Below are 26,594 nucleotides of genomic sequence, written 5' to 3'. Positions count from 1 at the left end.
ATTTTATTTGCATAACCAATTAAAGATTCCATGTGCTAAATAAAATATACCAAATAACAAATAGGAATAAATTTATATTATAAACTATTTAAAATACATTTCTATATTTAGTGCATCAAATAATTTTCCGTACGAAATTATTTATTGTATTATTTATTATTTACTTTCTTGGTTACTTTTCGATATTCAAATGACTACAACAAAAAATTGCTAAACAATAATTATTAAAAGTGATTTAATAAATGCTCATAGTTCTTTTTGTAACTGTCTTTCCAATAGAGTCAATTAGCTGAGTTGCTTTTAGCCCTGAGCTTGACTAAATTTGAATTTTCCTAAATCTACGTCTGAATATTCAATTAAATTTTTAATTTAATCAATATTTTTTTTACTCGACGAAGTTAGAACCACTTGCTATACTTCTAGTGTAACGATCAGTAGATCATTTTTTTTAACATTAAATATGTCTTTGCGATGACCAGCTTGCCGAAAAGCGTCACGAAGTGAAAACATTATGTTTGGTTTAGGTTCGTTTAGGTTAGATTTAAGTTGTATTTGGATTAGGTAGATTAGGTTAATGTTAATATTGTGTAGTAGACATGTTCTAACTATTGATCCATCGACAAAAGCCTATCTGACTTTAGAAATGAATTCACTAGATTAGAAAATCCTAAATCATAGACCCATAAAGGATCTGCTCTGATCTCGGTTAGGTACGAGAATACCTGTCGGACCTGCCTTCTTTGGATATAATGATGTTAATTTCAGCGCTTATGCATATTTTTCTCCTAGCACCCTGTCGGTCGCCAATACCTCCCCGTACCTACCGGGTTTAGAACGGCTAAACAAGAATATATTTTACACGTACAATATTATTATTGCCGCCTTTCAACGCGTACACCGCACGCCCACACGCCCCCTCGGGCGTTTTAATGGTTTTTAAAACGAATTACCGACGTGGTCCGATTTATTATAGTGTTGTGTAACGCGGCACTTAGCGTCCCGGGAGGATACAACGTTTTGCGGTGGTGATTATTTTTCCACGATTGGCGTCGTCGATGATTAAAACAGCCCTCTATATCCGTATAATATATTATATACAATATAAATATACATACAACACATACACACCGTATATAATATGTGCAGTAAACCCAAACGCGCAAGGGGCGGTTTGTTTGCTACGGCGACAACAATAATAATAATGTACACACCGCCCCCCTTATATAGGTCCCTGTGCAGGACTCGGGGTATAATAATACGGGGCCAGGTTGGCTGCAGGGGTCGACGATATAATAATAATATATTATACAACCGTGTGTGTGGTGCTGTTGCTGCTACTGCTGCCAAAAATAGGGGGGTGCCAAACCGTTATCATCAATTGGTGGCGTCCGCAGCGATACACAAGCCACACCCTGAATGAACGGGTCGCGCGCGCGCCACCGTCCCTTCGATAAAAACGGGGCACACACAATGTAAGTACACGCAGTTCCCCCCTCCCCCAAAAAAAATAGAAAATTAAGTCCATTGTTCGCCTTGTATACCGTATACACGTATACGCCACCCTGTAAAGGTGTAGGTACTGTACCCGTATTGTATCCGTGTATAATAATATGTATGCCAGAGTTGAGCGACAGCTGTACGAGACGGCTAATTTTTTGAAAATCCGCCGAGGGTAAAAAAAAAAAGCAATAATAATAATAAAATGGTATACCTACCCCGGCAACAACAATGATAACAATAATAATAATAATAATAGAAAATCCCCCCCCCTTGTCTTTGACCCGGCGAATCGGTTTACTCGTTCGATGACAGTTAGAAATGGCATATTATTTTATTTTATACATTCTCTCCTCCGCGTCCGGTTAACAAAATAAAAAATAAAAAAAATAAGTACTATATCTATTATAAAACGGTAATTCGATTTGTATTATGTACGGTTTTTTAACGGAGTGTAAAAAAAAAATTAAATAAAAAGAAGAATAACAAACGTCAACCGATTCTAAATGTGGTGACGTCGACGCGCGCGCTATCCAAATGTTACTCTTGTGACGATTGCAGTATAGTACAGATAAATAAGGGTAGTAAATGTTTTTTTTTGTTTTACAAGTACAACAAAAGAAAATTATTATTATTATCGTTTAGGATAACGAACCGAAAATGTATTTAATCCAACACAGTATAATATAGTATAATAATATGTGGCGTTAGGCTCTATTTTGGTTCTCTGCAATTCGAATGGCACGCGAACGGTGATATATCGTGTTGGTAAGATAATTGTTATTTATTTTTAATTTCGTTATCGGTTTACTACTTTAATCCAACCTAGCCCAACCGACCATCTAACCCTCAGCTAACCCCTCTATCGTATACCTAATAATATTATTCATTTTTCCGGTTTTTGAACAGCCGAAATATTCCTTAACTCCGTTACAGCTGTGAAATAATCTGTGACTTCTAATTTTAAAATATTGTCAACTGTCACAAGTGTGTGTTATAGCTTGTATAGATAAGTATACCAATATTGTCGGTAGCAGTGTTATCAACATACACGGGACAGGAGTCTTGCCTTGGAGAAGTCTAAATCATCATCATCATCATCATCAGCTTAACAGTCCTTTAAAACCCAACGCTGTCATCATGAGATGATGAATAAGCCTAAGTACATGTTTAAATCGAATTTTAACCAGATTAGATAATTTGGTTGCAACGCTCTGCCCAGAACGACCGACTGAGTCTGATTTGTAAATGTTTTGTTGAACTAGAGCGATAGTATTTAATATATATACTTTTTTTTAAATAGACTTTGACTATCATTTTCAAAAAGTCGTTTGGCCAGGTTAGGTTTTTGCTGAACTGAACGGCTACTTGTCGTTCAGGGACATATTATTATTATTATTGTACCGGCTGTATATTATTATCCTATTATATAATTTGTAAGCTAACCGTGTGTGGTTCGTATAGTATAATATGTAAATATGAAATACATATTATTATATAATGACCACCGGTGTCAGGTAGGTGGTACTAGGTGCTTCTACTAAATAACAGATAACGCGAAATTATCCATCACGCTAATATCCATTACGCTAATGATGTGCCGCGCTTTTTGACGTCGGACGATTAAATAAAAAATGTATAAAGACATAATATAATAATTACATATTGTAAATGATTATATAAAAAAAAAAATGATAAAGTGCGAGCGCTTTGGCGGCAATCCAAACGGAGTCTGTTTAATTAATATTTTTTTTAAAAAAACGCGTTACATATAATATTATTAAAGTCCGGCCGGGTGGAAGCTGTAAAAAACGCTATAACACAATATAATATTATTATCATACAAACACACACTTTGTATTGTATTATGTGTATACCGAGTGCATTAAATGTATGTTTACCGGAGATATTCTTTTGATGCGCATAAATCGTGCCGGGGAGCAAAAGAAGAGAGAGAGAGAGAGAAAATCCAAGCACAAATAAACCCAACGAGTCATGTAGGATGAAAGATTTACCGAAGTTAATTCTTCACGGAGACTTAATGTGGGTAATAATATGATATTTTTTTTCCTTCATCTCGGTGTACTCGTTATTATTGTTATTACTACTATTACTACTACTACTACTACGGATTTCGACCTTACGCCGAACACATAAATAAAAATATATTATATAATATTATTTCCTTCTATACCGATTAAGGTGTACGCGGGAGCGATCACAATGGACTAATATATATTTTATAAAAAGATAAATACAACAATAATAATATTTACCGGTGCCAGGCAATTATAGAAGTATATTAGAAATTAATTACACCTCAACGCGGTATTTTATATTATAGTGGCCACTTCCAAAGTAGGTGTAGCTGTACGATTATAATATTATGATGATGATTATAATATAATTCATTTGCACCGTTTATAGGTTAGGTTAGGTTATACAAGTCAGGTTACAAGTACAGGATAGGTGTTAAAGGATTGCGGTTACCGTTTTTGTGATTTGGTTAGGATTTGTTTTCATGGGTTTACAGGTCATCATTAAAGTTGTATTATGTTGTTGTAAGATATTATTAATACAACTAAAAACGTCGGTGGACACAACTAAGTACAACAATTTTTTAAATATAATATTCAGACAGATTTAAAATTTTTGCCTGTGCCATCAGTTACTTTTCCGCATATATTTTCTAACATTATTATTTTCCTTACCTTACCTACCCTCCGGATCTTTTACTCGGGCTATGATTGTTTTGGTGCAAAATTCTACCTATAATGAAAAATATAAAAGAACACAACATTTTGAAGACAAAGTTATCACCGATTTAAGATATTAAAAAATATCTTCTGTCAACATCATATTATCAATATATTATATTGGGGGGCTAATGTTTTGCAAAACGGATATGCACGTTTTAATTAGCGGTGTTTCTTCATCAAAAACCTAACAAGACCATTAGCGATTTTAGACACCGGCCGCAATTCCCTTTGCGATTCTTTTTTCTATGCTCGTCCCCGAGTGCTCTTTACGTGATTTTTTTCTCTTCTTTTTTCGAGTCGACCGCAGACCCTCCTCGCAGGGGCTGCTCGCAGTGTCGGTCGAGTGATCTGGACCCTCCTCTCGCGGGCGACACTCTACAATACTTATGTATAATAATATACACATTACACACTGCGTGCCCCCGAGGCGGAAAATTTGTGGTAAAAACCAACGGCGGTGATAACGAAAATGTATTATATTTATTATCATTGTGTATATAGTATATTTTATACGGTCTGGTCGACACACGGTGTAACCCGAGCACACCTGCCGCGGCGTTTTTTGGGAGGTGCTTGTACACGCGAAAACGTGACAGGGCCTAAATCCCGAGACGGCGGAATTTCTGAGATCGGCACCGCATTGACCGGCCGATTAGACACTATATAAAACGTGTATTATGTATGGAAAAAAGAAAGGGAACACGTCTTTGAAATCATCTTGTACATACGGCTCTCTGTATAAGAGCTATGTATGTATTTTCCCCCTGTACATTATTATTATTATTATTATTTATCTTTCCTTCAGAAATGTGTTCGGGGAAGGTCGGTCAGCGGCGACGATGATAATCATACCTACGGTCAGTCAGTGGACAAAATATTATACTAAACACGTCTGATACGTTTTTTATTACCGTTCGCCACCGCATTATCAGCATATTATTATTATCATTAGTATTATTTATGTGTATTCGGAATGTGCACTCGGTTCGACCGCGCTCCGCTACCAAACTCCGCTCAAAAACGGTGCAGAAAATAACACAATAGTAGTGTTCAAATAGACTTTGCCGCCTATACATATTTTTTCATAATAATCCATACATATATTTTTTCAAATTATATTAATTGAAACGACCGACGACGCGACGCGGTTCGGTGGAAATCATAATATTTTTTTTTTCTATAATATTATAATTTGTACATAGTGGGGGACAAAAAAAACACATAGTATATATTATTAAAAATTAACGCTCAGCATACGTCTGCGGGTACGGATGATTGGACATTAAAATAACGACACCGGAATGATCGATGAACTCCATATTATTAGACCAACCTGTTTGCTCGATCCCCAATATGTATATTATACATAATATATATACATACATATATATATATATGTGTGTGTGTGTGTGTGTGTGTGTGTGTGTGTGTGTGTGTTGTAAAATAATCGAATTGTCATACATACTGGACGCTGGCCAAACGTGTGTGAAGCCGCGTTTTTTATTTTCTACCCATTACCTACGCATAAAAAACCATTACACACAGACAAGCTCATTAATATTCCATATATTTTACAATGCGCCGAGATTGCCATTGCTCGGGAGTGTGTAATTATTATGTAAAAAAAAAAAAATAATAATATTATCATACCGAAAAACGTCTCCCAAAACCGACTTGTGACTTTGATAAACAAATAACGTCTCGCCGATAGCGCATTCATACCTATATAAAAAATACAAATATTTTTACCACGAGTAGCAGCCACTAGTCATTAAAAAACACACATACCTATGCGCGGTTAGGTTTACTGATTTTTTGTTTAAACACAGGGCACTAGTAGTAGTAGCACCCTTGGTGGCATTTGTTCGCATTGCCATTGCACTTGGATACATACTTAAAGAGCGCACCTTTTTAAAATATAAAACTACCTAAAATTGTGCATAGCCGCCCGACGGGATACCGAATAAAATAATATTTAATATTACATAACGTCATGAATACTAATTATTCTACAGCTGATAATGTCCAGAGGGACGAGGGGAAAGCTGACCTAACCTAACCAATTTTTTTCAAACAATGAAGTGATTTTGAACTCCAGTGTGTGTATATTTTCAGGTGACCGTTTTCGTCCGAATGAGTTTGGATTTTAAGTATAGTAAAATACACCATAAAGGGGCGCTAAACTTGAGCTATAGAACAAGAAGTAGGACACACACACAACGTATATGAATACAACTGGACACTTCTATCAAACGCGCGCAGGTCGAACAGTTGGCCTACTTGTCGCGGGGCTGTGTTACACTACACTGGACTTCTAAAAAAAAACAAATTGTGTTGTACTCTAATATGTTATTTACATACTCGTGTGTATTACTTATTATTATTACACACACATATATATTATATTCGAATTCTATTCTATTGCGGGCGGTCGTTTGTAAAGCGTGGCGGCATTGACGTCATATTAATATCCAACGGAGAAAATAATAAAATACTTGTAAACCACTCGACTGTTGTGTTTGAAGATAATTATTACAGGGCGCACATGTTATAATGCTTACAAACACACATACACACACAAGCCGAACAACAGCTCGAATCGAGTGCACATATTATATATTGTGTATTGTGTAGTGCCTCTGGGGCAGTACTTTTTTTTTTTTTACATATTATTATTATAATACACAGATAAGTAGATATTGACACCTGACCGGCGATCATAAAAATAATAATGACCCGATGTAATTTATCGTTACACGCCGGCTACTAGGTATATGTCGCGTACACACTATACATATATTATGTATACATATTATAAAATATGGAGTCTGCAGTATTGTCGCAATAGTCCTGGACCTTGGGTTCGTCTCATGACAACTGCAACAATGCTATTTTTTAATGTACATGAGATAGTATAATATGTAGAAATCTTCGCTGTATTCTAAAAGCAATATAGTCCGTCTTCTTCTTATGCCAGTGCGTTAGGCAAGACGGTCATAAAAACTAAAAAGCCAATCTAGTTAAAATAATAGACGTTTAATTTATATATAATATATACGTATATATTATCTAGATTAGCTGTAATAGATGTAATAGATATACACATCTAAATTATTTAACTAGACAATTCTTAGAAAAAAAAAAAAAAACAATCTAAATAATGTTACTGGATCACTTTTAGTGTAATTAGGAAATACACATTTTACATACTTAAATTTACATTTAATATATTTTTTTCATACTTAAAGCTTGGTGAAGTAATCCTATTAACCGCGTCACAATATCTATGTAAATGTTTAGATAATGTACAGAAATCATTTAAAAAAAAAAACAGTACTATAAATTAAAAATATTAAAACAAAATATATATTTTGTATCGTATATAAAATTCATTATAAGAGGAAATTTTCATTTTCGATGCTACTAATCTTGAAAGGAATTGTTTTATTTAGATAAGCTAAATTATTTGATTAACGTACCTACACGTTTAAGTAGGTTTTGTGATTAGATGGGACAATCAAGATGACGTCTAACATTGAAGTTATTACTCAACTACTTATAATTATTACATTAAAAAACTAAACGAACAACCGTTGCATGAACTTTAACAATACTATATTATTATTATCTTTTAAATGTATATTATATTATTTACACAGTCAGAGTTAAGAGGGCAAATCAAAAAAAAAATTATTTTTCAAAAAAAAAATGTGACTGCGATAATATCCGACGAGTAGGCGAGATTAAACTATTGTTATTTAAACTAATGTTGAGAAAAAAGACAAAAAACGATTACAACGAATGCAATACTAATACAATTACAATACAATTTCCACACAACTAATGGGATTCGTTTTTCGTTTGTTTCAGGTGTCATCGACATCATATGTGGCCAAATAGTCTGTCATCTGGGTAAGTGCAATACTTATAAGTTATATATTAATATTAATTAAAAAGTATAACCATAACGTTAAGTGTTATAGTTAAATTACCAACGATTTTTTAAGTTGTTATAAACTTATTTAACATTTTGGTAGATTTTCAGGTTAGACATGCCTATTTAACAACAGTTAAATGGTTGAAAAAGTGGCGGTTTTTTTATATCATTGCCCAAGTCTTAACAGCATAGTAATAATAATAATATCACATACAAAAACTGTACCCTGTTTAACGTGATATGAATAGTACAAAATTGATTATTTTTTACCTACTCAATTACTATTTTTTTTTTCAAACGCATAATAAGTAAACCGGTCACTTTCTTTCTCCTCAAACATTGGTAATAAGTATGATAATTTATTTGAAAACACATGTATATTATAATAGCATAAATGCAACCATTACAAAAGTAATAAAAACATGACAGTACTCTGTACTCGTTAAAAAACAATAAATTATCATTTATTTATTTCTTTTTTTTTGCAAGAGGTGCGTATCGTTAATATGTAAAATTAATTACATTGTTTTAGTATGTACTAACGAAACGCTCCGTGTAAATCATACCTAATAATTATTCTATGTTAAATATATTTTTTTTAAATACAATTTTTTATATTTTTAGTTAATACGCGCATACTCGCACGCGGCTAAAGAGTTATTTAATAATAATAATAATAGTTCTATAAAAATGACAGCCGGATATTATAAATTTAAATTCGTGTTATTATTATGATTTTTTTTTAACGTTGTGTATTCAGATAATAATAAGAAAAAACCGGATCTTTTACGTTCCATAAATGCGACATGAGCGTCTGTGGCGGTGGTGGATTCCAAAAAAAAAATGCATTTTGTAAAGGAGACATCGCCATGCAGTCTGAGATGGGCTATAAAAAAAATAGTATTAACAAATAAATATGTACATACACACGCCGGAGGACAATAAAAACCCGACGGTTTGGGGTATAGTCCAGCTGACATTTTCACCACTGTTATAATGTTATATACATTTTTAATAAAGGTATCGGTACATTGTGTCCGTGTCTGTGTATGGTCACCTTATTTTTCTTTACCCTACAGCCGTTTCGGGCTTAGGTACACCTATAGAATAGAATATTATTATGTTATTAATAATATAATATGTGTCGGTAATCAAACCGAACCTCCGGGGCCGATGTCCGCGACAAATTTAGGTAAAAAACCGGTACCGGTTCCAAACGGTAATAATTCTTAATCGAAAAAAAAACGCCTTAAAGACAAATCCGCGTTTAGACGGTTTCGGTAGATAGATATTAGAAGATAAAGTTATTTCCCGTGTGTGTGATGGACACAACACAAATCATTTCAATATTAATGAACCGGTTAGTTGATATATTATTACAAAATATGGTTTTCCCCTTTTGGTCGTTGGTTTGTGAACCACATTGGACCGGATTCTTGGTTAGTGTTTAATGGTTCTTATCTGATTATAGTCAGTACCTAAAAACCATTAATAATAAACCAACTTACCGGCTCACTGTTAACCAACTGACTGGTTGACTAATTTACCAATAACCGCAATATTGGTAACCAATATCAACCAACTCGAGTGACCCAACCAACGGGCGACATATGACAGTAAAGACATTTTAAACATATATTTTTCTACTTACCTACTTTGTTAGACAAAAAACTTATTTATTATAAAAAATTAGTAAAAAAACTAACCCAACGCAATATTACTTTAAATATTTTATAATTATTTTACAGCTAACCAACTCAATGCTGCTAGTGTTAACGATTTGATTCATTCAAGTGTATTTTATAACATACAATATTTATTAGGTATAAACGATCAGGTAACCAACTGACATTATCACTTGAAGTCGTCCGCCTTGCATTACTAGATATCCGGTGTACAAACGTTTAAATATGATTATTTTGGTATTAACAATTACATAAAAAAAAAAAAGTGAAGTCACTGGATTGGCTATTTTTTCTGGAGTGTGGTTACCTAGGTTGACTTACGGTGGCTTTACTTGGTTTACCGGCAACTGAAACAAATTCCAATGATGACTGACTGTAATAAAATATTATGCTAGTTGGCAAGACTGGGTGTCGACGCGTTAATAAGTTCAAATGAAGTTGAGTTTATTTTAACTGTTCAACTCGATTCATTATTCTTTTGTTATGAAAAATTTAATTATGAACTTAAAGTTTCTAGATTAACTCAAAAGTTAACTAATTGACTTAGTTAACTGTCGGAAACCCTCGACTTGGCAAAGGCTAATTTTTAAATATCAAAAGTAATTAAAATATAATACTAATTTTTAGGTTAGCCACGGAATGTCATGTATAAAATGTGTATATCTTTAAAGATACAATGCTACCCCAAGTCAAGGGTTCCAATATGAAAGGTAGGTAGGAAAATCGTCGTTTTGCCGGTATGGGACGTCTTAAAAAAAAAATAGAAAATTACCGGGAAGCCAAAGACGTGCTGTACATTATAATAAAATATGTATATTTTTACTGTGTCTTTTTTTCCTACAACATACTATTATTATTACTATAACGACCGCCTCGTCGGCTAGTGTTTACTAACTATAGTGGTGTGGTAAATGATCAAAGAGATGTACACACACTGCACACATACACATAGGTACGCCCCTTGTATAGTGGTAGTAAGTATAATAAAAGAAAAAGGACATATTATAACGTTTTCATCGCCATGCACGGTCCGAAACTACCCCACACACACACACATTCACACTGCAAACGTTAATGTGGAAAATATAATAATAATAAAAACATACATTATTATTGTAAAAACCAGCACCGGACGGTTAGGTCGGTCGGTCGGCCCGCAAGGGTCTTACCTGAATGAATGCGCCGGTGAGAGTGTACACCACAAGTCCTTCTTAACAATGTGTCCGAGCTAGACATACAGGCGACAACCGGCTCGCTGTAAACATCTTATTGGAGTGTCTGTCTCGATTGGATTTGGTTATTTTTGGTTTTTTTTTTTTGACAAATTCTAAAATATCGTCTTTACAGCTTTATTTTGTGCGTTTTTAACCGGGAAAAGCCGCCTAAAAAAAAATTTAAAACAAAAGAATAAAATCGCGAAAACGTTTTTTAGTAGTGTTATATTTTTTAGCTTTTATTAGGTATTTTCTCGGCCGTGATCGTCTCTGGTGTTTTTTTTATTATTATTTTGGGTCAGTACAAATTATTATTTTACTCGTTTATATTATAAAAATATAATTCTGTCATGTTGTATACACTTTATTTTTTTATTTTTCTACATCCGATTTAATTGGTTTATTACATAGGTACGAACGCCGCTTGTCGTTGTTCGTGCAACGCGTGCGCGATGTCGTCCGCAGTGTCTTTGAGACGTATTCTTTTTTCTTTTTTTTTCACTTAAAATATATAATGGTTTTATTTTTTAATGCCACCTCGAATAATAATAATTGACCTTTACTATTGAAACGTTTTTGTTCGGTACCGAATTCCCGGTGAATCATATGGGACTATTGAGTAAGCTCAACACATTTTGTATGCTGTTACTTGGAATATTATTATTCATAGCGAACCGTCCGGACAGGTTTGGAGGTCCTTTTTTCAACCAAATAAATATAAACGTTAACTTGTACTAATTTTCGGTATTGTCAATATTATTAAAAAACCATTAAATGTTGTTGTCCAAATAAATTCACCGCGTTTTACTGGAATTGCATGCAGCAAGTAGGTACAATGCGTTTCACGGTGTTATAAGACAAAGAGATATCTAATAAGGCACGGGTAAAGGGTATGGAGCATTTTTATTTCTGTCACCGGATTGTTATGGAATAAACTAAGGTGAACACAATATGAAATGTTCATCGCGTGAGTGGTCATTTTTTCGTTTGTTTTATTATTATTTCTTATAAATATACAGGTTTAAGCGTGTGTAGTAGACATTGTGGTCAGATGTCGAAATGGGAGGACGTCCAACGTTGTTACGGCCTAATCTCATTTCGTGTCGTGGCAGAATGTTTTTTTTTTTTAATTTAAATGTTAAGTATATTATATTTTTTTTGTAAACGGCGTGTAATGGTAATATTATCATGTTTGTGTGCCGTCGTGTGCTGGCACCTAATAATAATAACAATAATTTTTTATATATATTATATTTTTTAATTTTTATATATATATACATTTTCAACGGTTGCGTTATGGTCGTTTCTGTTGACAGATGCAGCCAGGAGAGCGGGGAGTTAGGTTTCCCTGCTACCGCTTTCGCTAGCACGGCGACTCCAGGCTCCATGGGCCCGTATCACCTTAAGACACCGTACGCCGTCAACAGCATCGGCCTGGCCATGGACTCTCTGCAAACGTCCATGGGCTGCTACCCAGCAGGTCAGAACTACCATCACTCTACCACACTGTCCTTATTCAATCACCGTAAGCCAAACACATACATAAGATACATACCTAATATTATAATATACTATGTACCCGACATACAGGGTGATTTATTAAAGAACATGTAAAATGTACAGGGTGGTCAAACGTTCCCCGAAAACGATTGTGATGTTTTTAGTTTATCATTTCGAATACAACGACAAATTGCTATGTTAATATATTGTTATTTTACAATATTACCATAATATTATGTTTATCAAATAATATCTATCTTTTCTGGTAAATTCCAGAGCTCCGTCGACCAAATTTTGAAACTTTAAACGCTAATAATTTTTAATAAAACAAAAAATATTTAAAACTTCAAAGAATAAAGTATGATATACCTTATGATTTCAGTTACAAAAGTTAATCTAGCCGTTAAGTTCTTGAAAATAGGCAATGTTGTAAAACAACATAAGCCAAAAAGTCTCTTCTCAAGGGAAAAACTACAAAATTGCAATTGTTTTTAATAGACAACAAGTGTCGTGGGTTATATCGACCAGCCTGTATAATATATATTTATAAATGATTAAATATAACGTCTTTAAAGAAAAAAAAAACGGTACTATATATAAACTATAAATATTTATAACGAACCTAGATAGAAATATTCTAATCGACTGGCATGGAAAACTTGATATAATATAGTGGCCTAGAAAAATATGGCTAATAATAATAATATTATTATGAATCTATCATCGGCGAAATTATGATATTAAATGGAGATTCCTAGTTTTTCGGTCGAGCGAATCTAATTAAATTTATTGCCTTATTAAATAGGTGTAATACATTATGTTTGTCAAGACTAGTCGTCAACGAATAATTATTATCGACCTAACCGTTTAACCCACAATTTTTTTCTGCTTTTCATTAACATATTATTATATTCGAATGTGTGCTCTTTGAACATTACCAATACCTGCCTAATATTATTATTTGGTAGGTACTTTTGTGGCAAAATTAATTTGCAATAACGTTACCATCGTTTTGGATCGAATAAAGGGAGTTTATTATTTTTTTTTATCGAGAAAAAGTTTCCGTTAAAGTCTCGGCAGTTCCGGGCATAGTGATTTGTATGCAAAGGAATCGGTGCGCTTGATTTGTATGCACACGGGGCGGCCGTGCTCAAGACCGTGAAATCCGTTTACCGGATCAAAAAAATTGTCAGTCGATTTGGAAGATAGTAATATTTAATAAAAAAAAACTCTATAAACAAATAAGATGCGATTCGGCGATTTGCCGCTTAACCAAATCAATTTTAATGCGGCTGTTAAACGCGCCCACGGGGGAGGGTCTGAGAGCTCTTTGACATCTTAACCGCGTCAAATCCAATAAACACACCAATTGCCCTTTTGAACCGGATAGCAAATAAATTACATTAGATTAAGAGCGCCGGGAACACCGGGAACAGAGCGGGAGCAGGGGGAGGAGGAGGAGGAGTCGGAGAAGGCGGTGGTGGTTAACGGATTTCTGCGCCGAGTTGATCAATTCATTCCGGTCGAAGGGACTCGAATTATACACACACACACACACACCCCTTCGGTGGGGTCGTTTTTTGGGGGGGGGGAGGGGCAGAGAGGACGATATATGGCGTAGAAAATTAACACACGGTCGTGTAACAAATACAAAACCGGTCAGAGAGGGATGTATTAATGCGATAACAGTATGTGTGTGTGTAATGGTAAAAAAATTACTTCCACAAAGCTCCAGAAACCCTTTTGTCGTGGCGCATTATAGTCGGACACGGCGATGACCGATAAAATAGCGTTAACACGACACAACTATTATTGGATAAATACATATGGACCTAACCGGGGGATCGATACGCGAGATGATTGCCCAACAGGCTTGAAGAGATCACAGGCGCGGAGTTATAAGAACAGGAGGAAAGAGTAATTTGGGCCTTTGGGTCTGGCATGATAACCCAATCTAACCTAACTTGACATGTTTTTGTCAATATAGTTGATAATGGGGAATCGTTGATCACTTTGCTTCCCCTCTAGCCCGCCAGCCTTGATCCTACTCACTCGATTCTACTTCATTCTAGATACTTAAAAACTAATGCCACCCCCTTGTAAGCAAGAAATCTAAGGGTCTGTTGCCCGGATAGCATCACGTGGAGGGGGCGTAAACTTAGCACAACATTACCTATCTAATCCAAATCTAACCTAGGACTAACCTTACCGAACCTAAAAGAACCAAACACTAATGTAATTATTTAATTTCCTGACGCTCTCTGTTTGGACCAAGTGTTATCTGCTTGGTTGTTGAACACTCCCTTACAAATAGCCTAATAAAATATATATTTTTCTATTTCCATTCAAAGAGATTCGGACTAACTGATTTTTGGCGAATATAAGAAAACTTCTCAACGGTCTTTTATATTTGTATAAATTTACATAATGTACAAAAAGAGTAAGTCCGAACGCGCGTTCGTTGACTTCTACTTGGGTGTACTTACATATTTTGTATGCCTTGTCGTTCGGTGTCCAGTCTTATATTATAATAATGCAGATAGGTAAATGTATTTTTTTTCTTCTTCGCGATATTGTTATAGAAGAAGAAAAAAAAACTGGTAAATGTGTAGACAAACGGGTTTATAACATCAACCGCATATGTAGGTACTAATATTATGTGGTACTGATTACACGATTCTATTTTAAAAGCGTTCGGTTTCGTTATGAATAATATGTATGTATATATTTTTAAATATTCATATTTTTTTTTCAATAATATTAGAGCGATTTCTCCATAATATTTTCTTCATAGCTCTGTAGGCATGCCGTTGTCGCACACAACGCATTCGTGCCTAATTATTTATTCAAAAACGTTTCGCTATGCGTTAAATAGCAGCTATACTGCCGCTATAACAACACCATTAATATAATATTATTATTATTATATTTTGGTTCAGTGTGGTGTTCGAATCGACTTACCTACTTTGCTGCTTTGTCCGAAATGCGTTTACTTGATTTTTTATTTTTTTTAGTCGGCAATCCGAGAAAACAGAGAAGAGAACGCACGACGTTCACAAGGACACAGTTGGACGTTTTGGAAACTTTGTTCGCCAAAACCAGATATCCGGACATATTCATGAGAGAAGAAGTAGCGCTGAAAATCAACTTGCCCGAGTCCAGAGTACAGGTGAGTGCTGCTGCTATAAGAACCGGCACTTATATTATGTAGATACAAGACAATATTAATTCAAAGTAATCAAAGTAGGCCAAAACAAAAACCAGCCGACCCGGTTGGGATGTCGGTGTTGCTCCGAACTAGAAATTATCATAAAATATAGTAAACAAAAATGCGTTTGTAGAGTACATTCTTATTATAATATATGTGGGTCGTTCGTTGTAAAAGTGGTGTAACTCCAAAAAGTTGAAGTTAATTTATCAGACATTAGTTTTGGTTTCATTTTCCAAGTTACCACACATCTGTATAACCATTTTGATTTGCAATAAACAATAAAAAAAAAGAAAACACGTTATTTTACAAAAAGCTGGTTATTTCAAAATTCCATTACAACGAACGACACACATATTGGATCTATAACGGATCAAATCTATCAAACGGTCAACAGATTGAAGGGTTGAGTGGATAAAGGTATTAACAGCTGATAATTTCAAAGCTGTTAAGGAGGCAACATTTTAGTCAAATGCTTCGAACTTTTTTTTAAATTTTTAAACTTAACACACATTTGACTGTAATAATATTTTGTAATAAATTGTGTAATACACCCAAACACTTTGGTTCGTTCAAACTATTTTTATAACTATAAAAACTATATTTAAAAAAATGCCAGTTAACATACCTTTATCGCCTCACTCACTCCTGCGGTTTGGCTATTATAATATTGTTTGCTAAGGTATTTTAAAAAATTAACCGTTTCTCGTATCGTTTGACCAGAGACATATCTAACAACTGTTGGAAATTATATTTTGTGTATAGTTAAAATATGTTCTAACGCTCTGAATTTCGCGTTACAACCCAATTGGAAATCGCACCTATTCCACACAGAAACCGTTTGAAAGGTCAAAACTCATCGAGGGTAAACGAAACGTCTACACTTATTTGTGTTCACGCTTGTTGGCAATACTCAAAAGGGACCGTTTTACTGGCGGTTCGTATCATATCAATGGGTATCTTTCAAATTTGTTTTTTTTCATACTTATTGTAAACAATTTTCAACAGTTTTTCGCCGTATAATACATATAATATGTAACGCGCTGATATTTTATTGTACGGTTTTTATTTATTATTATTTTGAAGAAGCATCAAAGTAGAGCTGTAGGTACATAATAATAATATAAATAAAGCCTTTGTCGGCCGTTACAATGGCCATCGAGAATCGATCAAAACTATATTATAGATTTCAATAACCTAACACAATAATAATATGAAAGTGTGTGTATAGTCAGCCCGTGTTGAGCCAAGTGTTTTCATACCTTCCATACGCCGTTTAAATTCGATTATATTTTTCAAGACCTCATTCTGATGGTACTCACTCGAGTGTTTTATACATAATATATCTATTGTAAAACATAACATCATACAATACTCTCGATATGTAAACACGAGGAGCAGATTGAAATGTGTGGAATTCCAACTGGAAATCGCACACAAGCTGTGTGGTTTTAAATTTGTTAAGTTGAGACATTTTCAAAATTCCCAGTTTATTTAATTTGAAATTGGTAGGTATAGTAATAAATAAATAGCTAATTTTTATTTTTCCCAACTGTCGCAATTGAACGGTATTTTTACAAACAACAAGGACTAAAACCGTTGAAATCCAAAAATCCAATTAGGATGAAAAAGCGATTATTTTTTGTTCAATACTATTTCAAATCATTTTTATTGTTTATTTGTTTACGCTTATTTAATTGAATTGATTAAAATCTGTGTTTTTTTAGTGTTTATCTATATATTCTATTTTTTGGAATTTCCTGCACCGGAAAAATGTATCTACCTATTAAAAACTATTCAACATACTTTGTTCGGACTTGAACGATTATACTTTTATCAAATATGATTCAGTTTTTGTATGCATGATGAACGTTTAAAATTATTACCATTTCTCAAAATGGACGGCGTTAGTCATTTTCGGTCATTTCTACAGGTCTTATAACAAACACTCTAGTGTTATCACAGTATAGGCCTAGACTATTATATCTGACGACAAATAATACCTCACTAATTGTAGGTATTGACTACTGACTATAAGGTAGTGCTGCTTAAGTAACGCGCGCTTAGGTGTCGGAAATATAAAATATACAATTATTTATGTATTTTACTATTAAAAATATATATGTGTAATCGCCGCCGCCTTGTTATTATTATATATATATATATATATATATATATATATATATATATATATATATATATATATTTTTTTTTTTTATTCGGTCTTCGCGGTAATCCTATATCCTGTACGACATGTCCTATGTGCCTGAATTCGGTTCTAAGTATATATAATATAACGTTACCACACCGCTTGGCTTGTGATCATGCCATTTGGAAACGCGGCGCCGTTTTGTTTGAAAAACGCATATTATTTAATGTATTATATATTATATGCCGGCCAACGTGTGCTGTAATAATAATTTTTTTCTTTCTTTCCATGTCCTCCATTAATCCGCCTATAATTTATAATTTGCCGGGAATCCGTGACGTTTTTTTCCCGTTGAACGGAAAACGTGTTAACGCCGGGGCCAAAAACACATATACACACACACAAAAGACAATATGTACAAAAGGGAAAGCCACGGCCATGGGAGGCGCACCGGGTGTACTTATATCCAAAAATGTTACTCTCCGGTTCTGCCGTGTGTGTGTTTGTATATAAAGGGGAAATATGTGTGTAAAGGGGACACACACACACACACGGTTACAACAACAGAGGAGAGCAAAAAAAACAATAATGGGCGGTGCGAATAACTTTAAGGGTTGCAACCCCGTGATAAATGACTTTATCCGCGAACCAATCCCCTGACTCATCGCGCGCGCTCTTCTCACCGTCGCCTTCGCAACCAACCATAGTAAACACACACACACACACAATCAAAACTTACACGAAACTTACCCCAAAGCCACGTGTGTGTGTGTGTACACTTTCGGGGGACAAAAGTATAAAAATACTTCCTGTCTCCCCCATCCGCCTCGAGTCAGTTCCGCCCACACCGTGTGTTTGTGTATATATTGCTAAATCGCCGTCGACCGGAAAACAGCACGGACCTGCCAACGGGTCCAACCTGTACTTAGGTACATATTATACTTCTCACAAGTCACACTGGGCTGTATAATATTGCACCGGTCGAGATAAGATATTATACCTAGGAACAGACGTGTGTGCGCCGACCGTTCGTCAAAAGTAAAAGGCATTATTCTTAACGGATACTTGTCGTGGAAAAAGTTTAATTTAATTAGAAATAATGGTTTTAAGATATTATTATAAATACATATTGTTTAGTCATTGATTGTTAGCGATTGTAAATAAACTGTCTGACTTTAAGTCGTTGTAACTACAAATGTATAAAAGGTACAAATTTCAGCTTTCAGAATTATTTTTTTTAGTTAGAAATCTCATGACGCCTTTACATTAAAAAATACACGCATGAAGCAGAAAACATAACAATACCTAACTATGTGGACTCAGATTTTGGAAATATAATTTTCTTGATATTTATAAATTGATTAAAACTCGCCTGAAGTTAGTTGAATATATATTACAAAATATTATAAAGATAAACTTACATATTTTTTAAAAATTGACTTGCTGCCAACGATTTACCGACTAGTTTTGTGTGTTGAGGGAATATCAATAATTAATAATTAATTTTTTTCTATACCATTAATGTATGAAAATTAATTTTAAACGAGTTTTTATTTACATATTCAGATCATTATTATATTTTATGGTCAAACGATATTTGCAACATTTTTTAGGTCATATTTTTATACAGTAGGTATATTTTGCGCATAAAATCCAATTTAAAATAATATCGCTTGAATCAATCAATCCGGTTACCGGTATTAATTAATGAAGTAAAAATTAATCCATTTAACGCTGTTTATCCTTCTTTTTGAATTCGCAAAACCCGCTAACCCGTTGTGTTTAATAATAACGTATTTAATGTAATAAACGCTCAAATAATGTCATAGATATTATAAAAAAAAAAAAAAAATGAAGCACTTACTTTAAATTCTTTTACTATACTTCCTTCGGTTTCCAAATTATCAATTTTCTACTGGTGATCTTAACGATAATATTTTGTTATACTTAAGACGTATTCTTATGTTTGTAGTTTACATCTTTTAATATTTACTAAATCGTGTATACTTGGCCGTTAAGTCGATCGAGGTTTGACATTAATTAGATGATTTCAGTCTAAAAACTTCTTCAAAAGGATTCAATCTAAAATCGAAGGGAAATGAAAACACGATAAGTTTGTTTCTTACAAATCAACTGGATATTATTGTTATGTTTCTATTTTTCTAGGTTTATAATATTGAATTTTTAACTTAGTTTATTTCTTCAAATTAAAACCCACTCATTCGTATAAATAACTTTTAAATCTGGATTTAAAACTCTGGATTAACTTGACGGTGGCAATACAGAAATTTAGTTTAATTCTAAGATAAAAACACTTGTAAAAACTTTGGTATGTTAAAACGTTTTAATCTAAATAAATTAAAAATATGTATAAATATATTTGTTTAAACTAGCCGTTATTTCAAGCTTTCTTCTAACTTAACCGAGTTATATCTCTATTATAGACGGTTAAACTTAATGCAGACTAACTTGACTCAATGAAGTTATTATTAATCAATGAACTTGTTAGTATCCGGGAGCTGTAGTGTTGTGAGCCAAACATTTATACATTTTTAAGCATACAATTTTTTTTCCTTAAATTGACGACCCGCATGACTTGGCAGCCGGTATGTATGTATAAAGTCGACGGTTTTGTCGGCTTCTGGCTTAAGTATGATAATAATAAGTGTACATGTAAAAGATATTATTACGGTGTTTGTACCGAGAGCGGGCGATGAAGTAATTTCATTCATAAAAAAAAAAATATGTAAAAATAAAAAAATGTAGGTATCTGGTATATATATATTCGTATGTTAATATAATATTATTATGCGCTATATCGTAACACGGTCGAGGAATCCGTGTTACGTTTTTTCTTCTTATTCATTTTTTTTGGGGTATAATATTATTATTTTTTATTCATTTTTTTTTTTTGTAACTCTTCGACGGGTCTTTGCCGGGAGAGAGGGGGAAAAATCCGGTATACACATAGCGTGTAGAGAGACACACAGAGAACAGGATGCGCATTCTAAAAATGTCGTTTTACAGCTGATTGTTGTTATAATATTATGTGTGTGTATTTCTCCCCTTTCGGCGTACCTCTGTGTGTGTGTGTAGGTATATACCTATACCACAATATAATATTATTATATAGGTGTATAATGTGTGTGTTGGAAATTTCGACTTGATCAAGCCGCGTTCGTGACCCCGAACAATACTGGCAAACCAAACTATATAGGCACAGCCATGGGCATATGCATAATAATAAAAATACGGATGACGGTGATGATGATGATAATAATAACGTTAATATTACTACTATTATTATTATTATTGTTGTAGTATAAAAAAAGAGCCCGAAAACCAGCGTGTCCGTATCGTCGTAGGGTAGTTAAGTCAAAATGGATATCATGTGCGAGATCACGTATCCACTGTATATAATACTGTGTATAGATCATATACACATGTATACTCTTCTGTACCACCTACACAGAATGCACACACACACACACATAATATGTGACAGAAGGAGGAGCAAGCAAGAGGACCGTTCTATATAATATATATTATTATAATAGTGTAATGTATAAAATGTCTATTGAATAGAACGGGATCACCACCGGAATAAAATAACCGCATTTTTTTCAACCCCCTACTCGCCCCCCCTCCATTCGAAAAAAGGGGCTTTCTTGTGGTTTTTCCGAAACGTTTTTTTTTTTTTTTTTGGCAAATCATATGCGGTAGCACGCACGTGTGTACGTTGACCGAGCTGCAGGGAAGAGCTGCTAGTTTAACACCAGTTGTTTCCAAAAGCCTGTCAAACGATACAAAACCTAGTGTGGACATTTAATACTTTGGTTTAAAATATTAGTGTTTAGAAATTCTAGTCTTAAAACAGATAATATTATGTTGAGCCGTTAAAATGTATCATAGTATAATGTTGGTCCATTGATTAAGTTAAGACATACGTTTTTGAAATATTAACGATAAATGCTATTATTTTTTTGAGTCTTACAAGTATGTCTGGCCGGATTAGGGACAAGAGAATCAAACAAACCGAGCTTTTTATTTTTAATATCGCCTCTTCGGTGTGTATATTGACAGACCGCTTAGCAGGACAATCGGAACTGGGTTAATCGATATATAGTCAAGCACGTCAAAGGTATACCCGCTGTGTTATTATAGTGGCTATGCACGTGCTGTGCAAGAGCTTCGGGGGAGGTTATTGACTTGAGTACCTATGGCTTCGGAAAACGCGAAATTGATACATATACACCGTCGTTAATCCTTACACCGTGTTATATCCACCCTCAATCGTTACTCACCACAGTCCAAAACCAAATGACAATTATTGTTACATCACTGTCCTTCGATTTTTTGTGTTTGTGGATCGACTCTAACCCAATCTAAATAATTTCAAATGTTTAAGAAACAATGGCCAGTTGAGCGAGTGATTATTGAAAAAAAAATGAGTCTCCAAAATTATTCATAGCTGATGTGCTTGACGAAATATCCACAGATCGAAAAATTTTCCCTTCCCAATGTTATTTCAGTATTAGATAGTGCGTTTTTTTTTTAAATCCGATGCATTAGTGAAACCGTTTGGATGTTTAAGTGCATTCATCAAAGTAATTCAGCGATAATTTACCAAAATATTATGTTAAAAACGGAAAACAAATTTATCAATTATAATAAACCCAATATTGTTCTGATCCAATCGCGATAAATCGGCCATCGGGTTCAAACGGTTGACTCTGGATGATAATTTTCAGATTAAATCATCCAAGTGATCACCCAGATGAAAGTTTAACAACTTGGGTCGTGTCAAACCGCTTATTATTGATATTGTTTTAATGAGATCCGTCTCTCAGTTCTAGTCTGAAAATTAGAAAAATTGTAAATTAGATCCGATCCGCGGTTTCTTATTGCTCTGTTTCCTAACGTGTTGCAGGTTTGGTTCAAGAATCGACGTGCCAAATGCCGGCAGCAGGTAAAACAGAACCAACAGCATCAGAACGGTACCGAGAAAAGTTCTTCGCGAAACTCTGGATCACATCAGCAATCAGGCGGCAACGTCTCGTCCGGTCTGAAGTCGTCCAAGTCGATCAACGGACCAACCAGCAGCGGCGGCAACAACGTGTCATCCACCGTCAACAAAATCTCACCGTCCAACGTTAACCAACAGCTGCCCAACAGCGTGATCAACGGTGGAAACTCCGGTGGCACTGCCGGAGACGTGGCCATCACCAGTTCGACCGCCAACTCACCGGTGACCGGCACGTCTTTGACCACTACTCCGCTGCACCGGCAATCGCCCGGATGCACTTACATCAAACCCATTTTGAGCGGCACTCCGCCCATATCGTCCGTGTACTCTGGCACTGGTAAGTGGAAAAATATGATTATAACATTGTCACGGATTTGCCTGGCTCTTGAAGTCTGTTGAAAATTTGTGTCACGTTTCTGTGACCCAGAGAGCAGGAGCAGGAAGGGGGAGGCAAATAAAATAGGAAGGGAGGGATAGTGCTAGGAAGATATCAATAATTCCTGGATAATTAAAGAAGACCCATGGAAGGATTGAATAAAAATGGCGTGTTAAGGAAGTTTCTCGACTTTATCTGCTGATGCTGTGGGTACAATCTAAAGAGCCTTAGTAAAAGAAGGGAGTGTGGGATTTAGGTTTGTGACATTCGTTTACTGACTGTCTGTTATGCTTTTTAGGAGGAGGAAACACTCCAGGATCGATATGGAGCCCGGCTCTGACCGAACCGTGCCTGGACTTGCACCACAGGTCACCGGTGGGTTCTGCAAGCGGTTACTCGACCAACGGCAGCGGAGGCAGCATAAACAGTAACGGCAGCAACTGTTACTCGTCCGGCACGCCAGCGTCGCATCACCACCACCATCAGCATCATCATCCGTCTGCTCACCATCACACTCACCATCAGAACTACGGTGGATATTACTCCAACATGGACTACTTGACACCGGCTATGACTCATCAAACTCCTGTGAGTATTCCACTCTAATCACTTGACCATAATGGTCCTAATCAGAATCATCCTAATCGCTTCTTGTGACCATTCACTAAACAGGTCATCCTTATGATTGCATTGGCGCATCTTAAGTGGAGGTAAAGGAAGTTTGGACCTTGAGACTGACTCCCCTTTACTTACCCGGGAAGGTTATTAAAAACATATCCTATTAGCATACCTTACTTGATTGGACCGAAATAGGAATGTCCCGGCCATTCTGTGTATGGAAAGTTCATTCTGTGTACTTGAGTTGGGTTTGTGCTGTTAGATAAGCAGAAAGGAATGTGACATTAAGAGGCCAAGACTGGTCGGACATGAGTGGACATTTCCTTCTGTAACTGTAAGACATAGGATTAATATTATCGGATTTTCCTTCCCTCGTCAATCACACATCCAATTCAAACGTTTGTTAGCCTGCTGTAAAAGTCTGAAATGTGTGCTTATGACTAACATTTTTTGGGGTTTTTTTTGTCCACAGGAAAACGGATCGGAACCGACGTGGGTGAAAAGAGAAGATCCGTCGTGGTTCTACAACTCTGGCGGTTGGGAAAGGAAGTAAACCACCTAACACGGACGTGGTCCCCTGCGAATGGTGGACTGGTACAAAATGGTATTTCGCATCGAAGCTAAAATTGATTGTAAATTGTAAACGATAATGTTGAAAATTAAACCATAAGACCGCCGCAATAATGATATTATTGTTGCTTAGATATTATTATTATGTAAATCTCTAGTGATCTCGATATCAGCTAATTTTCAATCACCATTGAACATCTAGTACCTACAACTAGTACACGATTGTACGATGAATCCGTTTGAGTAACTTTCGAGGGATAATTTAAACTAAAAAAAAAGAACATATTTATGTATTAACAATATTAAAATTTAAAAAAGAAAAATGTAAAAAATGTTTATTGAATATTATGTATATTTATTATATTATTATTAAGCATACACCCGTTTGTTGTGTTTACCTTGATTTATATTTAATAACGATTGGATTTTTTGAATTATACTCGAAACGTAATAACGTGTACATACTTACCTTTAAAAAAAAAAATACTTCATATTACTAATTATTATTTGTATAAAACCGTTTTTTTGGTACTCGCTAGCTGTACCGGATTATATGTTTTCCATAAACGAAAAAACCAAAACCAAAACCCTACAAATGTACAGTAGTAATATATATAAAAAAATATTGTAGTGTATTATTTGAAAAATATAATATTCGACTTACAACAAAACGTGCCGACAACATGTTTGTCTACTTCTAGTGTTTGTCGGGCGTCGTCGAATATTATGATGTGTATAATGATTTGCATAGTTTGTCCCGTGATTTATTTATTCTTTTGTGTACATAAAAATATATATTATTATCTAATTTATTTCCATACTGAATACCTACTTAATATGATTATTATACCTAATAGTAATTTATTATTAAAGGAGCGAAAAAAAAACGTCGTTTGTTAATTGAAATTTGTATGTACCTATTTTTAATCTAAAAAACAAAAAAGTTAAAAAAAAAAAAAATACTAGTAATTATTAGATTAACTATAAAACTATATGTATTATTATTATTATTATTATTATTATCATTGTAAGAATACTATACAACTAATAACGAGAACGCGTTTATAGCCATTAAGTGTATATTCGATTTATAGTTAATTTCTAAGTTATCATCTTAAACGTTTTGCTCTAGAGTCAGTCTTTTCCCGAGACGTGTATTGTGTTCCAAACCTTGTTTTCCAATTAGTTTTATTATATTATATTATATATAAATATATAAATATAAATATATATACATATTGTACATGATTAAAAAACCGTCTTTGTGATTATTTTATTTTTTAGATTTATTGTCGCGAAAAAAACGTGACTAGAAACTTGAAATTTCTAGAAATTGTTTTTACCAAATAGAATGACAATTCGATTGAGCCCAAACTGGTAACACCGAAAATATATACTAAACATGGCCAAGTTTTACCAGTTATAATCGTTTAACCGAATCAAAGAGCAGGTAGCATAACGATTCAAGTATAATATTATTATGTTGCACACCGAGCGTTAAATATGGTACTGAATGGTTAAGTGGTACAAAATAGAGTGAATTAATATATTTTTTTATACAATTTAAGCGTATATTTTTTCTATAATTGTATTTTTTTACAGTTCGCGTTTCAATAGATTTTAACCATTTTTATGTCACTCTGTCCAAAAAAATAAACAAATCCTACAACAAAGAAAACTTTGTTTTTCTCCTAAGAAATTAATCAGTTTTTAATTAACATGTTTTGTACATATACACAAGGTAACAATTTACCTTGTGTATATTGTTTTTATAAATTCCTCTAAACGAGCAATACCTATGAATATAAAAGACCCTGCAAACGCTTTTTTATATAAAACTATCTGTCATTATTACTAACGTTTGAGGTAGATATATGTTCAGTAGACATATAAAAATCGGATAAAATTACAAATCTTTGATTTTATTTGGCTACAAACTACGACGTCGTTTGTTAAAGGTCATGAACAATACAAATGATTAGAAATTCGTCACGACTGATAGATAAAACAGGCAATCGATTTCTATTAGTTAATTAATCAGCTTTTAACCATAAC

General features: G+C 34.3%; 1 protein-coding gene across 3 annotated transcripts in view; it reads left to right on the top strand.

The window, feature by feature from the left end:
- LOC126836485 (homeobox protein OTX1 B) overlaps positions 1-25,747 on the top strand; it is a 32,121-nt gene extending 6,374 nt beyond the window's left edge. For 2 of the 3 annotated variants that reach the window (XM_050569954.1, XM_050569952.1), the window contains exons 2-7: positions 8,127-8,168; positions 12,409-12,617; positions 15,607-15,761; positions 22,880-23,312; positions 23,650-23,939; positions 24,442-25,746. In XM_050569954.1, the coding sequence (XP_050425911.1) occupies positions 8,143-8,168; positions 12,409-12,617; positions 15,607-15,761; positions 22,880-23,312; positions 23,650-23,939; positions 24,442-24,522 (1,194 nt within the window). In that variant the 5' untranslated portion in view covers positions 8,127-8,142 and the 3' untranslated portion in view covers positions 24,523-25,746. Of the gene's footprint in view, positions 1-8,126; positions 8,169-12,408; positions 12,618-15,606; positions 15,762-22,879; positions 23,313-23,649; positions 23,940-24,441 lie in introns of all 3 variants that reach the window. The other variant, XM_050569953.1, reaches the window with a different exon arrangement.
- The last annotated feature ends 847 nt before the right edge of the window (positions 25,748-26,594 follow it).

This window comes from Adelges cooleyi, unplaced genomic scaffold (assembly GCF_023614345.1).
Source record: "Adelges cooleyi isolate 19-005CV unplaced genomic scaffold, UGA_ACOO_1.1 ACOO_flye_CR_arks_rails_tigmint_CR_PRNA_247, whole genome shotgun sequence".
Classification (NCBI taxonomy): Eukaryota; Metazoa; Arthropoda; class Insecta; order Hemiptera; family Adelgidae; genus Adelges; species Adelges cooleyi.
This window is presented reverse-complemented; position numbering and strand designations above follow the sequence as displayed.